The 16989-nt window shown below is 43.8% G+C and overlaps 1 protein-coding gene across 1 annotated transcript in view; it reads left to right on the top strand.

Annotated features, from left to right (window-relative positions):
* The window catches only part of B3GNT2 (UDP-GlcNAc:betaGal beta-1,3-N-acetylglucosaminyltransferase 2), a 33361-nt gene extending 17584 nt beyond the window's left edge, over positions 1-15777 (top strand). Inside the window, exon 2 of the mRNA XM_055400292.2 lies at positions 13063-15777. Coding sequence (XP_055256267.1) covers positions 13072-14265 — 1194 coding nt within the window. The 5' untranslated portion in view covers positions 13063-13071 and the 3' untranslated portion in view covers positions 14266-15777. The remainder of the gene's footprint in view (positions 1-13062) is intronic.
* Positions 15778-16989: the final 1212 nt, after the last annotated feature.

Genomic DNA, 16989 nt, shown 5'->3' with positions numbered 1-16989 from the left:
ACTCGGGTCCTGCCTCATCCTCTGCTGTTGACAAATGTACTGTCACGTATTTATTACTTATTTATTAGTTCACTGTACAGGACCCATGTTTTATACACTTTCCACCTAACTTCAGACTCAAATAATGATGTTCATGGTGGGAAATGACTTCAGGTTGGTGATCGAGAGATCTCTAACTCGTACCAGTTTTTAACTATTGTCTGTCAGCTCCCAGTCCACCCTTTGTTGTCTGATCTATGAAAATGGATCAGAGCTCTTCCAATATTTTTCCTTTGCCTTCTCTCAAGTTGAGGGCTCTGAAGAGGATGTTGCAGGAGAAAGAGGTTTTCCTTCCTGCTTTCCAGAGTCTAAAATCAGGCTCCTACAGAGCCTGCTGGTTTTCCCATGGGCTTGCAGGCTGCAGCTTTCCCCCATGTGTGCCTGCCTTGTCCTGTCTGCAGCTCTCATGGCTGTAATATACTGGGGAGCCTGAGCCCAACCCAGCTTGCTGGTGGTCCTGACCATCTAGAGAGCTGGCCATGTATGTTTGTGCTGTGCAGTGGCCCTGAGCACTTCCTGTCCAGCCATGCATTGTCATGCTAAGCTCCTGCAGAGGGAGGTCTCTCCAGCTCCTGGGTGCAGTGGTAGCCGGACTTCCTGTGTGGACATGACTCCCTGTGCACCCTTGTTCTCTCCGCCCACCCTCCCAGCAGTCTCCAAGGTTTGCTTCCTGCCTCCCTCCGCATGGGGACTCTTATATTCCAGGCTTTGTACCGGCACCCTTGAGGGTTTTTCCGCTTTTCTGGTGACTGGACCATCCTGACCACCCAGGAACTGCTTCCTGTACCTTCTTCAACAGGATACAAACCTTGCTTCCATGTTTGTCCTGTTTGGGGTACCTTTCATCTAGTATAGGGCACCTTTTAGAGTTCTATTCCATCTTTGTTGTTTAATCACTAAATCATGACTGACTTTTTTGCAACCTTATGGACTGTAGCTCATTAGACTTCTCTGTCCATGGGATTCTCCAGGCAAGAATACTGGAGTGGATTGCCATGCCTAGGTGATCTTCCCAACCCAGGGATTGAACCCTTGTCCTCTGCGTCTCCTGAATTGGCAGGAGATTCGTTACCACTGAGCCACCAGGGAAGCCCTTTATAGTTCTCAATTATAATTTATTGTTCTGTCTTTCAGTTCAGTTCAGTTCAGTTGCTCAGTTGTGATTGACTCTTTGTGACCCCATGAATCGCAGCACGCCAGGCCTCCCTGTCCATCACCAACTCCCAGAGTTCACTCAAACTCATGTCCATTGAGTCGGTGATGCCATCCAGCCATCTCATGCTCTGTCGTTCCCTTCTCCTCCTGCCCCCAATCCCTCCCAGCATCAGGATCTTTTCCAATGAGTCAACTCTTCGCATGAGGTGGCCAAAGTTTTGGAGTTTCAGCTTTAGCATCAGTCCTTCCAATGAACACCCAGGACTGATCTCCTTTAGAATGGACTGGTTGGACCTCCTTGTAGTCCAAGGGACTCTCAAGAGTCTTCTCCAACACTACAGTTCAAAAGCATCAATTCTTCAGCGCTCAGCTTTCTTCACAGTCCAACTCTCACATCCATACGTGACCACTGGAAAAACCATAGCCTTGACTAGGTGAACCTTTGTTGGCAAAGTAATATCTCTGCTTTTTAATATGCTGTCTAGGTTGGTCATAACTTTCCTTCCAAGGAGTAAGCGTCTTTTAATTTCATGGCTGCAGTCACCATCTGCAGTGCTTTTGGAGCCCCCCAAAATAAAGTCTGACACTATTTCCACTATTTCCCCATCTATCATTACTCAATTATCATATTTTTAAACTTCCCCTGCTTGAATTATGATGTGGTTTCTGCCTCCTGGTTGGACCCAGAGTGAAATACATCCCATGTTAACCCAACTCAGCAAACAGATGGATGAGCCATAGAGAAGTCTAGGAATTTCTCTGAGGACCTGTTGAGAGCCTGCCAGACTATACTGGTTTGTACATAGGTTCTAGAGCTTGACGTGGAAAAACTTCGTCAAGTCATACCCATGTACAGGCTTTTAACAAGGACTTCCAAAACATGTTAAGCTCCCCAGGAAGTGACTGCCTGGGTTTCCCGCCTGGGTAAATAGCTGCTCCCAAGCTTTCAGTCTGTACCAGGGCCTTTATTTAGGCACGTTCACTTTGTCCCTCTGCTATCATGGCCTTGGTGGAACTAGCAATTGCTGGAGGTCCACCCCGCTATCAGAAAGGAGTGTGGAGGTCCCTCTGTTTGGGGCTGGAATGGAGGGGATTACCTGGATGCTCTGCTAGTGGAGGGATGAAGCCTTCATAGACACTTTGCTGGATCCCACCTGCCTGCATTCCCACTCAGGTGGGTACAGGGCTGCCTGTGGGCCTGGGTGGGGCTTTCACCACAGTTTACCTCTTCAGATCTAGCCCCTGCCCTCCCAGGTCTAATATGGACTCACTACTAATAGTCTTATTGCCTATAACTCTAGAAAAGCCTTTACATTTTTTTCTACTCTAGTACTTTAAAAAGTGAGACAGGTTTCTATAAATACATAGGTCACTGAGCAGCTTACATATAGTTCCCAGTGTCATCTCTTTGGAGAAGGGTCATGTATATTTATTTAATTAATTTCTACTGAAACAGCTATATTCAGTGAACTCAATCAGATGACCAAAATACCTGTTTGTTCAACAAATGCAGAATAACTGCTACAACCTAGGGTAGTGGCATTGCAGGGTGAAGACGTCAACCACAGAGGGTACCGTCCCTCCTAGGTGTTTCAGGAATGACACTTGACCGAATTGAGGAGTAGAAGAAGCTCTTCAGGAAGGCATGGCAGACAGGGCACTCTGCGGATGGCAGAGGGAAACTGGGACTGTCTGGAAGAGACTGTTTGCTGTGGTCGGAGGTGAAAGTGTCTACGGTGTGGCGGTGGGGGATGCTGGCAGGAGGGGCTGCGGAGGAAGCTCAGAGCATCATAAAGGGACTAGAGGGCATGTGAGTGGGAAGATGGAGGGGTGAGGCTGATGTTTGGGCTGGACCTGTCCTTGGGCAAGAGGTCTCAGAGAAGAGGGGCAGAGGCCATGAGGCCCTGAGCTCCAGGAGTGGAGCAAAGAGGCGTTTTAGAAGACAACACAGTTATATTCAGGCTGTGGGGAAGCAGTGCCGTGGTGGTGACCACAGCAGGAACAGCACGAGCAGGGGTGTGTATACAGGGCTGCAGACTGAGTCGTCGGGGAACAGGGGTATTTGGGAGCTGCGGGAAAGAAGGCCTTGGGCTCCTGCAATCCCCAGCCGTCGAGCCTGATTGGGATAGAGGAGAGCTGAGGAGGAGGAGGTGCCAGAGACATTACTGAGGTGGGAACACAGGTGAGGAGAGCAAAGGGAGAAGCAGTTTGCTGCTACAGGGTTGCACGTGGGCAGCTGACCCACGGCGAACGCAGGACTCAGGAGGAGAGACTCCACACACATTGACTGTCTGGAGTCAGCTGGCTCAACTTGTGATCCTTGCTTTCTTGTTTTGCTGCTGTGGTTATTTATTTATTTTTGGCTGTGCTGGGTCTTCGTTGCTGTGTGGGCTTTTCTCTAGTTGTGGCAAGTGGGGGCTACTCTTCAGTTGCCTTGTGTGGGCTTCTCATTGCAGCGGCCTCTTGCTGCAGAGCACAGGCTCTAGGGTGCACAGGCTTCAGTAGTTGTGGCACGCAAACTTGGTCACTCCATGGAACATGGGATCTTCCTGGATCCGGGTCGAACCCGTGTCTCTCCTTCATTGGCCAACAGATTATCACTGAGCCACCAGGGAAGCCCTGTTTGTTTGGGTTTTTTTGGGAGGGGGTCCTCCTTTTGGAGTAACATTTAAGGTGATGGATAGAAGGGTTTCTAGAGGGAGAATATTTATAAAGAAGCAGTGAATGACAGAACTTGAGAAATATGCTTAGTGTTTAGTGGAGGAACCAAACCCATCAAAGAAAACTATTGAATGCCTATTGTACACTAGGCAACACCCTGGTGTGGCAGGTTATATCATCACTTCACAGGTGAGGAAACTGAAGCTCAGACAAGTCAAGTAACTTCCAGGTCACACAGCTAGTAGTAGGGTAGCATTACTAGAATTTAACTCTGGGTTGTTTGACTCCAGGTGCCATACTAATTTTCCAAAGTGCAGGTGGGTCTGGAACATACCTGTCCTCAAACATCTTTGTTTTATAATGACACAATCTTATACACTGAAGATCTCGAACCCTTACCAGTTTTAGTAAAGGCAGGGAAAAGATGACTTCTGGGAAGGTTAATCCCTATCATTGTTTACTAAATTTTCTTCTTTCTCCTTTTCTGAAAATCTGAACATGTTTATGTGAAGAATGATCTTAGTGTTTGATTTTATTTTAAATGATAAGAACCACTTGAGACTTCCCCTGGTGGTTTAGACAGTAAAGAATCTGCCTGCAATGTGGAAGACCAGGGTTTGATCCCTGGGTCGGGAAGATCGCCTGGAGAAGAGCATGGCTATCCACTCCAATTCTTTTGCCTGGAGAACTCCATGGGCAGAGGAGCCTGATGGGCTACGGTCTATGGGGTCACAAAGAGTCGGACATGACTGAGCGGCTAAATACACACCATTGGAGAAAATCAGCCTCATTGGGCTTTGGGGGAACTGTAGTCAGTGGGGATCAGAGCATGTCCTGCAGACACTTAGATGTATAATGTCACCTGTGGGGACATATAGGTGAATAGATTCATCATATATACTTTTCCCTTTAAATTTTGAACGTGAAGCTACTACTGCTGACTTATGAACCAAATTCCTTGAATTCACTTGATTGTTGTTCTGACTTATAGACCAGAAAATGTCAGACATATGGTCTCTCTAGGTGAGATTGTTGAGGGCATCTTGGGGTTCCCCAACTCCAGTCCTGCCAAGAACTGCGGCCAGACTTTTTGCTCCCATTAAGGAACAAGCTCTAGGTACGGTCCCACTCTTGTGGTCCCACCAAGCTGCTGCACTTACACCCTTATCATTCAACCATTTGCCCTGAGCACTGGAAGGTATTCCCTGTCTCCCCCAGAACCACTTAACTGCAAGCTGTCACTCTCTCTATCTGAGCAGTACCTGAAAAGGTCTGGCAAGGACCAAGCAACAGATGTTAGCAGCCTGGAAGGTAAGGATTTAGGAAAGCCACTCTCGCCCAGCTCCTGGAGTGAGGACAGAGGAGGTTTCGCAGGCTGATTGACGTTCAAGCCCCCTGTCTCCGTGTGATATGGCAGCAGGCTTGGGCTCTTGATCCTTGAAGGATTTGTGTATCCTGTTTGGGCAGGAGAATGAGCAGGAAGCAGGATCCTCCCTATACACGGAGGCTGCTAGCTCAAACTCTCGTGACTGAATCAGCAACTTGGATTTCTAGCCTCCAAGCCTCAGCCTGACTGGATTGGATGGCTGGTCATTTCATTTCATGATTACAAGAAGGTCCTAACTTTTTTTATCCTTAATATTGGTTCTAGGCATGGGGAAGCATAGGCACAGGTTCTGGATTTGGTCTCAGTCTGTCCCTGACTAGTTATTGGTGACCATCTACCTAACATACCTGAGCCCCTTGGGATGGGTGAGTGAGGCCCTGACTTAGAGTTTTGTGAGAATAAGTCCTTGTGGCTGGCAATGGCCACATTAAAATGTCTTCGGGCCAGTGCTTTGCTTTCAGAACTGGAGGGAACCTTTTAGAATCATCTTCTTTTGTGGTGCCAGTCTGGCATCCAGAAATGAAACATTGGGATTATTTAAACTGCATATAGGGGAATAAAATGACTATAGCATAATCATTCAGTAAGGGTTACTTATGATCCCACCCTACCTATCTGACTTTGTCTGATGGTAGTTTTGAGGGTTCAAATGTATACATATAAAGCTTTAACATTTTAAAATAATTTTTTAAGAAGATAAACCATTGAAAACCAGACCATCATCTTTTTCGTCCCTTTCGTCATAAGCCTGTGCTGCAGTGTTTGCTTGTATCATGGTTTAAAACTCAAATAATGGAGCTGAACTGCTTAGGTTTGAATCCTGGTTCTGCCAGCTGTGTGACCTTGGACAAGTTCAATCACCTCTCTGAGTATCTGCCTCATAACATCACTGATGCCTAGCATATAGCCAGTGGTACCTAAGTATTTATTTATAAAAAGCCGATATGTTCATATTTTACGATTATTTTTAAGAGTGCTCTCTAATACAGAGAGCACGGACCCAGGGAAAGATGTGCAATGATCTGGGGGTGGATGTCGTGACAGAACTTGTGCTGAACACTGCAGGGTCCGGTACAGGGTTGGAGTGTCTGGGATGTGGGACCATCGCCCACGCTAGTGATGTGGGCTGCAGAAATAGGGACCTCACATTAGGATTTGTGTGTGACATGTTCCCCACCCCCATCCCAGCAGTCTGGATGTGTGCAGTAGAGGATGTTGAAGGGAAAAGATGGTGCGGCAGAATTAAATAACCTATAATCCTGCCGCCCTGATTACACTGGTTTTGGTTTTGTGTGGTGTTTTACCTGTATTTTCACATAGTTTAAGCATGGCATCTGTTCTGTTTTGTAATCCATCTTCAGCTAACATAAATTTGTGTGTGTGTCTCTACCTTTCTAAATATTTTAATTGCAAAATAAAGGAAAATGGAAGTGAAACTCGCTCAGTCGTGTTTGACTCTTTGTGACCCCATGGACTCTACAGTCCATGGAATTCTCCAGGCCAGAATACTGGATTGGGTAGCCTTTCCCTTCCCCAGGGAATCTTCCCAACCCAAGGATCGAACCCAGATCCCCTACATTGCAGGCAGATTCTTTACCAGCTGAGCCACAAGGGAAGCAAAGAAGGAAGTTGTTACCAAACAAAATCAGCTGTAGTGTTTTAGAAGTTTCAAGACTGTTCAGTCTTTGTTGGGGAGAATTTGCTTCCAAGTACAAGGTGAAAGCTAAGGTTGTTCTTTGTTTGCACGTGGGATTTTCTGTTTCTGTTACAGTAAAAATTCTGTGTGTCACAGTGAGGGTTGTATAACATCTTCCCTAGTTGCAGGGTAGATTTTCTTAAACTCAAATTCTTTTTGAGCAGTGTAACTTCCTGCTCAAAAAAGGACACGGAATTGGTCTGTAATGGGAATATTTAGTCAGATATTCAGAGAGCTTTTTCCCACAGATATTTTTATGGAGGTCACTGCTTTTTCCTCCTTTCCATGAACTTTGGTTTGTTGTAACAGTCTAGTTCTCATGCGAGGGACTGTGCCTTGGTCACAAATGAAAGATGACATTTAAACTTGATAGAAATGTCAAATTGGGAATCTGGGTGGTTTTCCCACCCTTCCTGCTCAGGTTGGTTTGGAATAAATGCTCTTTAGAAATAGTGGTAAGAGTTGGCCCAAGCTGCACTTTGGGGAATTTAGGAAAGGAAGACTGGCTGCTTGTCAGAAGCGGGGCTGGGCATTTCTAGGCTCCCATTTCCCTTTCTTTGGAAAATCTTGGTAACCATCAAATGTACCATGATCCAGTGCCTTGGGTCTTTTCAGTCTTGAGGCAGCCTTTGAGACTTCACTGTTGAACTGAACCAGGTTGCAATACTGTGGCCATGCCTTATAGAAAAAGGAGGAGCTCCAAAGAGCCCTGGCTGGGAGCCAGAAAACTGATACATCTCAGGCTTATCACCTAACTCTGTAACATTTGTGTGCTCAGTCGTGTCTGACTCTATGACCCCATGTACTGTAGCCTGCCAGGCTCCTCTGTTCATGGAATTTTTCAGGTAAGAATAAAGTGTTCTGCCATTTCCTTCTCCAGGGAATCTTCCTGACCCAGGGATGAAACCCACATCTCCTGCCTTGTTGGCGAATTCTTTACTACTGCACCACCTGGGAAGCCCTCATTTGCCCATTTAACCCTTGCTGAACTTCCATTTTTCTCCCTGGTAAAGTGGTATCCCCTCAGCTTCTCTTAGGGAGCGCAAATGAGAAATGGACAAGAAAATGTTCTGGAATCCTTGAATCGAGGACTGGAATCCTTGAAACAAGGGGAGGATGGTATTCCTTTGAGATCCACGAAGCCCTGTCTTGGCTGAGGGGATAGGATGTCCTGCCTGCCTGGTTCTTGATCACAGATGGAAAAGCCTGAATTGCATCAGTGAAGCTGGAAACCTTCCTGAGTATTCCCAAAAGAAGTATTGGTACTTTCTGTGATAAACTCTACATCATCACTTCAGATGGTTCTAGTTGAATTGCAGGTATCCGTAGGTCAGGATACATAACTGGCTTTTTTATTTGGAATCATGTTATTCACCCTGAATCTTTTTCTATGAAAATTAACTTAAGAGGTTCACAGTCTGTGTGAAAAGTACTGTGCTTCTCTTATTTTCTTCCTTAAGCTGTCCTCTTCTACTCTAGAAATTTTAGGAATATCCATATTCCTTTTCTGAGTTGAAAATTTCTGTCAAGTAGTCAGCTGTTCGTAGCATGCACTGTTTTTCCTTCCAGATCTTCCTCCTTGTAGTCTATCTCTGTTCCTGCTCATACTTTTCCTTGTCCCCCTTTCAGCCTGTCCACGTGAAGGGCAAGACCTCCAGATCGGTGATACTGGATTAAGTGCTACTTTAAATTCAGGAGAGTTATCCTGACTTAGAGGAATGGTTTGTTTTTAGAAAGCATATTGTTTGGAATCTGGAGATAAAAAAAAAAAAAAGACAGAATGAGACCATGATTTATTTACTAATAGGATGACTGATTCTTTAACTGTATCAGGTACCCACACAGACACATTCATGCTCTCCTGTCCTTGCAAGTCAGTCCCATAGCAAAGATGTTGCCAAAGATGTGGTGGACTGAGACCTTCAATTTGCTCATAGGTGTGTTCAAAGGCTCTTTGAAAGGAGCTGATCTAAGGAGGAGGGCATGGACCCTAGACTTAGTGTGGACATTTTGAATCATTCAGGTTGTATGTGACTTGGGGCCCTTTGAAACTATAATTAAGGAGTAGGAGATACCTTGTGGGTTTTGTTTTTTTTTTAACCACTTTCTTTGGAGGAAGTTTAAGAAGACCCTTGGTAGCTCAGTAGTGGGATTCTTGAGGGTTGGAGGGTGGGTAGTGGTTGAGAAGGGAGGGAAGAATGAGATGATGGGACACTGCTTACCAGGTGAGCTGAGACCACGCACATAACTTTATATCTGCCTTGTTCTCTAGATGTGTAAAAGCTCTGGGGGAGTGAAGGTATGACGTAGGGACTGGCTTTATAAAAACATCTTTCACTTATATGTCCTTAGCCAAAACTATCCAGCAGTAATAAATACAACTAGATTAGAATCTACTGGACAGATTTGAAGAGGCACAAAAAGTTTGTGAATCCCCATTGATCTCTTCTGGGATGTTCAATATAGTGATAACGTCACAGAATTCTCAGCATGACAAATACCTCTTCTACCGTGGGGCTATTTGTTAGAATGAGGAAATTTTTAAATCTTACAGTAAAAAGTAAATACTACTCTTGATTAAAATATGTAATAAATAATAACTAAGTTACAAAGATGTAATGGACCGCACAGGGAATATAGTCAATATTTTATTATAACTTTGTATGTAGTTTGAGCTATAAAAACATCAAATCACTATGCTGCGTATCTGAAACCAATATAAGTCAACTATGCTTCAGTTAAAAAAAAAACCCAACAAAATCAGGTGCTCCTCCAATAATACCAAATTTGTTTCCTTTACACCATTCTTTTTATTATTACTATTATTACTAGTTTAGTTTTAAAGTTTTTGGTTGTGCTGGGTCTTTGTTGCTGTACGCGGGCTTTGCTCTGGTTGTGGTAAGTGGGGGCTGCTCTCTAGCTGTGGCGAGTGGGCTTCTCATTGTGGTGGGTTCTCTTGTTGCAGAACATGGACTGTAGACCGTGGGCCCGGTAGTTGCCCCATGACTTATGGAATCCTCCCGGGCCAGGTATCAAACCTGTGTTTCCTCTCATTGGCAGGCAGCCTCCCAACCACTGGACCAGCAGGGAAGTCCTACGTCATTCTTTTTGAACTTCCATGTTTCGTATTGAAATTTTAGAAGAATCCATGTTTATTAACTGCAACCCGCCTCCCCCCCCACAAACCCACTTTATTCTAGAGGTCAGAGAAGAGTGGCTACCATTTGACATGGTGGTCTTGAAACCCCACCACCTTGGTTAGGGTCCCAGCTCTGCCCTTAACACAGTTACTTCTTTAAATCTGTTTCCTCAAGTATAAAATGGGAATAAAAGTAACAGTATCTACTTCAGAGGTTCATTGTAACAAGATAATACACTGGCACCTGAGAAGCAATCCTTCTTCAGGATGAGTTCTTAGCTGTAGAATTAACCTGGTAAGAAAATTCTTTACCGGGTGTTGCCGTTCCACTTTTGAGGATTGTCTTGTCAGGCTGATCTCACTGGTGGTCCGTGGGTGGGTCATCCGTCTCAGCAGTGTTGGAGCTCTGCAGGGATAGCGCCGGCAAACTGTCTCCTTACTCTCTCTTTGTTGTGTTGCCCTTAGCCTGAAATCTGTTCTTGGCCTTTGATACTTCACTAAAATGTCATTTTCATTTCTCTTTTCCTTCTTGCTATAAATAGCAGAGTTCTCAAGGATACAGTTTGAGTTTTGACAAATGTTACATGCATGAAACCATCATCTAGATTAAGATATGCAAAGTACTTTTTTGTACCCCAGAAAACCCCTCCTGACCCTCTCCATTCGAAACCACCACCCCTATCACTTTCCGATTTCTAGGGTCTAAATTAATTTTTGCCTTCTTGAACTAACATAAAGGGAGTTTGAGGCCTGTCTTCTCCCTCACTATACTATTTTTGCTCTTGCAGAAGTCTTCCTTTTTATAGCTGGGGGTTGTTCCAGTGTATGAATGTACCACAGTTTCATAATCCATTCTTCTCTTGATGGCATTTGGGTTGGTCTCAGTTGTGGGCAATTTCGAGGAAGCTGGTGTGTGTCTGTTTATCTCTCTAAACACTCGGTGTGGTTGGTATCTCCTCTTAGCCCTGCAGCCTTGGGCAAGTGTCTTAATCTTTCTGCCTTCGTTTCTTCATCTGTGAAATGGTAGATTGGGAAATAGTTCAAAGTTGTGGCCACCATTTTTTATTTAAAAAAAGGAAATAGAATAAAATAGGTGATTATGGTGAATGACATGGAACTGTACATGCTGCAGCCCACATATAAATAGTTATGTGTGTACAGGTGTGTACATAATAACAAATATAAATTATATTTGTTATTTTGAATTGTGAGCACATCTGTTTGCAGCACACTAGTTTGTATATGTCCTTGTATAAGCAAGGAAGTTGAAGCACCTGTGAGTTGTCTAGTTAATGTGTATCTCTGCCCTCAGGTGTCTGAAACAGCCACAGTGTTAAGGGTCACAGTGTACTCCGGGAATTGGTGATGGACAGGGAGGCCTGGCGTGCTGTGATTCATGGGGTCGCGGAGAGTTGGACACGACTGAGCGACTGATCTGATCTGATCTGACTCACACCTCACTGTGGACCAGCCAGTACTTTAAAAGCTTACGAATAAAAGCTTAGAGCCCTCGAAACTTTCCTATTCAGTTCAGTCGCGTCTGACTCTTTGCGACCCCATGAACCGCAGTACGCCAGGCCTCCCTGTCCATCACCAACTCCTGGCGCCTACCGAAACCCATGTCTGTTGAGTTGGTGATGCTATCCAATCATCTCATCCTCTGTCGTCCCCTTCTGCTCCTGCCCTCAATCTTTCAGGGTCTTTTCCAGTGAGTCAGCTCTTCGCATCTGGTGGCCAAAGTATTGGAGTTTCAGCTTCAACATCAGTCCTACCAATGAACACCCAGGACTGATCTCCTTTAGGATGGACTGGTTGAGTCTCCTTGCAGTCCAGGGGACTCTCAAGAGTCTTCTCCAACACCATAGTTCAAAAGCATTAATTCTTCGACGCTCAGCTTTCTTTATAGTCCAACTCTCACATCCATACATGACCACTGGAAAAACCATAGCCTTGACTAGATGGACTTCTGTTGGCAAAGTAATGTCTCTGCTTTTTAATATGCTATCTGCTGCTGCTGCTGCTAAGTCACTTCAGTTGTGTCCAGCTCTGTGCGACCCCATAGATGGCAGCCCACCAGGCTCCCCCATCCCTGGGATTCTCCAGGCAAGAACACTGGAGTGGGTTGCCATTTCCTTCTCCAATGCATGAAAGTGAAAAGTGAAAGTGAAGTCGCTCAGTCATGTCTGATTCTTCGCAACCCCATGGACTGCAGCCTACCAGGCTCCTCCATCCATGGGATTGTCCAGGCAAGAGTACTGGAGTGGGTTGCCATTGCCTTCTCCCTGTCTAGGTTGGTCATAACTTTCCTTCTAAGGAGTAAGCGTCTTTTAATTTCTTGGCTGCAATCACCATCTGCAGTGATTTTGGATCCCCCCAAAATAAAGTCAGCTACTGTTTCCCCATCTATTTGCCATGAAGTGATGGGATCAGATGCCATGATCTTAGTTTTCTGAATGTTGAGCTTTAAGCCAACTTTTTCACTCTTCTCTTTCCCTTTCATCAAGAGGCTCTTTAGTTCTTCACTTTCTGCCATAAGGGTGGTGCATATCTGAGGTTATTGATATTTCTCCCAGCAATCTTGATTCCAGCTTGTGCTTCTTCCAGCCCAGCGTTCCTCATGATGTACTCTGCATATAAGTTAAATAAGCAGGGTGACAGTATACAGCCTTGATGTACTCCTTTTCCTATTTGGAACCAGTCTGTTGTTCCATGTCCAGTTCTAACTGTTGCTTCCTGACTTAATTGGGTTATTATCACCATTTTATAAATGGAGAAGCCACTGGGACATCAGTTGTTATGCAACTTGCCTGAGGTCACAGAGCTCAAATCTAGGATGGTAGAGCCATGATTTGAACCCACGTATTGCAAGTCTTGAATCTGTGCTCTAAACCACTGTTCTGGGGGACATGAAAGAGGCAAGTGACATGTGAGCAAATGCAGTGAATAATAATCTAATCAGTACCATGGTCCTCTCTTTTATTTCAGATATGAGAAATGAGTGTTGGACGTCGAAGAATAAAGTTGTTGGGAATCCTGATGATGGTAAATGTCTTCATTTATTTGATCGTGGAAGTCTCCAAAAGCAGTAGCCAAGAAAAAAATGGAAAGGGGGAAGTAATAATACCTAAAGAAAGGTTCTGGAAGATATCTGACCCTCCTCGGGCATATTGGAACAAGGAACAAGAAAAGCTGAACAGGAGGTTCAATCCCATTTTGAACACGTTAGCCAACCAGACGGGAGAAGCATACGGATTCTCCAATATAAGCCATCTAAATTACTGTGAACCTGACCTGCGGGTCATGTCAGTAGTTTCAGGTTTCGACAGTTTGCCAGACAGATTTAAAGATTTTCTGCTGTATTTGAGATGTCGAAATTATTCATTGCTTATAGACCAACCAGATAAGTGTGCAAAGAAGCCCTTCTTATTGCTGGCGATTAAGTCCCTAACTTCACATTTCGATAGAAGGCAAGCGATTCGGGAATCTTGGGGCAAAGAAACCAATGTGGGAAACCAAACGGTGGTGCGAGTCTTCTTACTGGGCCAGACCCCTGCAGAGGACAACCATCCTGACCTTTCAGATATGCTGAAATTTGAGAGTGAGAAGCACCAAGACATTCTTTTGTGGAACTACAGAGATACATTCTTCAACTTGTCTCTGAAAGAAGTACTCTTTCTCAGGTGGGTGAGCACTTCCTGCCCAAATGCCGAGTTCGTGTTCAAGGGCGATGATGATGTTTTTGTAAACACCCATCATCTCCTGAATTACTTGAATAGCTTGTCCGGGAACAAAGCCAAAGATTTGTTCATTGGTGACGTGATTCATAATGCTGGACCTCATCGGGATAAGAAACTGAAGTACTACATCCCGGAAGTTGTTTACACTGGCGTCTACCCGCCTTATGCAGGAGGAGGTGGATTCCTCTACTCCGGCCACCTGGCCCTAAGACTGTACGATGTAACTGACCGGGTCCTTCTCTACCCCATCGATGATGTTTATACTGGAATGTGCCTTCAGAAACTCGGCCTTGCTCCCGAGAGACACAAAGGCTTCAGGACATTTGATATAGAAGAGAAAAGCAGGAGTAACATTTGTTCCTATGTAGATTTGATGTTGGTACACAGTAGAAAACCTCAAGAGATGATTGATATTTGGTCTCGGTTGCAGAGCGCTCATTTAAAATGCTGAATTATGTGCAGACTACATTTTACATAGAAATGTATCTCAAATAGTTCCCATTTGTGTTCTCTTCCACTAGAGGTCATTTCTATGTAAAACCATCAAAATTGCCTTTATAGGTCGTGTCCATTTGACGGCCTCTAAACCCTTCAGTGTGGTACTTCCTGAAGAGGGAAAGCAGAATATGCTGATTTTTTATGTAGAATATGACAGAATGAATGATTCTGACCCTTCCTGTTAGCCAGTGGTCATTATTTTCTAACTTGTCCCCCTCATCATCTGAAATCATGTTTCTAGAATTTGACCATATTTTTGTTTTGCCCTCATATGATGATATTCCTATTTCCCATTATAATGAGTAAATAATCAGTTTCCGTTCAGTCGCTCAGTCGTGTCTGACTCTTTGCGACCCCGTGGACTGTAGCCTACCAGGCTTCTCCGTCCATGGGATTCTCCAGGCAAGAATACTGGAGTGGGTTACCATTTCCTTCTCCAGGGGATCTTCCCGACCCAGGGATGGAACCCGGGTCTCCCTCATTGGAGGCAGACGCTTTAACCTCTGAGCCACGGTATTCATAAACCTATTGGCAAAAGAGACATTGTTCTATATGACTCAGTGGTTTTAGTAAAATGCAATTATGTTTGTTTTCATGAAATTTAGATGAAGTTTTAAATTCATCTAGAAAAAATTGACTTTTGTCAGAATTGCCCTGCCACCCCAACAGTATTTCCTTGTGTTAACCTAATCAGTCAGTTTTGCAAAATGGGCATCACTGGGTGACATTTATCCAGTTTATCATGCTGTGGTCTTATGATCATCATGAGAAAGCTTAACTATTGCATTTGGTCTCCTGGGTGGTATCATGATAGTTCTCTTTTTGAGTATTTGAAAATAATGAGTATGATTCCATAATCTTCAAACTGAAGATTGAATTGTCCCTGGCAACCATATTGAATTTATAATTTTTCATTGTGGACCAGGAAAGCATATGTAACTTTTGAACTTTAAGTAAAAAGATTGAAATTGCAGATTGAAATGAATGGTTTGTCAGTTTAAAACCGCAGGATTCTATTCTTGCCATATGGGTTACATGTTACTTATACAAAATTATTATCCTAAGTAGTGACTGCTTTCCTGTTTCAGTGTAGAAGTGCCTGTGTTTTTATTTATTGTTCAGATCAAATACCAAACATTTTCTTAAATATATTTTGTGTCATATTTTATTTGTATACAGTGTTGTTGATGACTTATTTAACTAGAGCATGGTATTTTAAATAGTAAAGTAACATGTTAAATAAAACTAATGGTTATTTTTGAATTTTAAAATCTGTTCTTTTTTTGAGGGAATATAAACTAGAATTCTGCCAAACTGTTGCTTATATATACTATCTTGTGACATGCTTTCTTGAGATATTTTTGTGTTATAGAGATGAAGATTCTTACCGATGTGATAGTGGGGACTGTAAGGAGATGGAAATAAAGTCACCATATTTTTAATTGTCATGTGTAACGTGTCATCTATAATCTGTGTTTCCTGTATTTAATTACATTTTTCCCCAAAAGGTCTTTCCCAAAAAGGCCACTTTTCTCCCCAAGAAACTATTGACTGCAGTAGTAATATCAAGCTATACCTTTTTCTCTGTCTCCGTGGGTCATTTGTCTTTGCATTTAATATTTTTAAAAGTGCTTCCCCATGTAGCGTCTTTAGAGAGGAGCATGAATACTTATTTATGCTTTCACTTCCTGGTAGTATGAAGAATTTAACTAGGAAATGGAGCAGCATCTTAAAGATTGTATCATCCTAAGCCATATCCATTTTGGGGTTTGTGTGTTTCTGTGAAAGATAGATGTATGTTCCATCTGTGATGAAACAGAGCAGCCTTGACCGCTCATTATTTTCCTGGACTTGTGTTGAGAAGAAACTGCTAACGTCCAGTTAAAAACAAGTAGGCATTGGATGAAACTCAAAAAACAGAAGGCTTATTGTGAGAACACATAGCACACTGTCCTCTCCTACTGGGAATGTAGAGACCATACATATGAGTGGATGTGAGGACACAGATGCTCACTCACTGTGGGGTTTGAAGACTTGTAAGTTTGGTCCTTCTCAAGGGCTCACGTGCTGGCGTCTGACCTCTCGGCTCCAGTGCTTGTGAGTGAAGGGTGGTGGCCAACACCACCATGTCAGGTTTAGAGAAGAATAACGAAGTTCTCAGAACATTCGTGTGCAATTGGTTCACAAATTGCTTGTGTCCATATACAAGCATGTGCTTCCTTCACCATGTGTTCTCAAGTAGCAGATTTTTCTCCTGAGGAAGATGTCTTTTAATTTTTTTTTCTTTTAGGGATTCTCCTTCACTGAGATTTCAAGTCTGCAGAGAAAGAAGAGATGCAGCAAGTTTTAAATGTGTTTTGAAAAGCCACAGAGGGCCTTTGGTGAGCCTCCTCATCACATGTAGTTTCATTTGAACATCAGTCCTTGGTGCTGATGATGTTTGGTGGGTGAGATGCTCTCCAGATTTGGCCGAGGTTCTCATGCAGTTGTTACCTGAGCCCACAACACAGGTCATTGACCTCATGGGATGACTCTTTTTCAGTGAAGGAATCCTAGCTTTTGGGCTCACTGTTGATATTGGCTGATCCTAAACCCAGGAAGTGCTTTTGGTTCCCTTGAGATAGATTCTTACCTGAGTGTCCATCTCGGATGTAAGTATCAGATCTAATTCATTCTT

Source organism: Moschus berezovskii, chromosome 11 (genome assembly GCF_049115385.1).
Source record: "Moschus berezovskii isolate FMDL1 chromosome 11, NW_MosBer_1.0, whole genome shotgun sequence".
Lineage (NCBI taxonomy): Eukaryota > Metazoa > Chordata > Mammalia > Artiodactyla > Moschidae > Moschus > Moschus berezovskii.
This window is presented reverse-complemented; position numbering and strand designations above follow the sequence as displayed.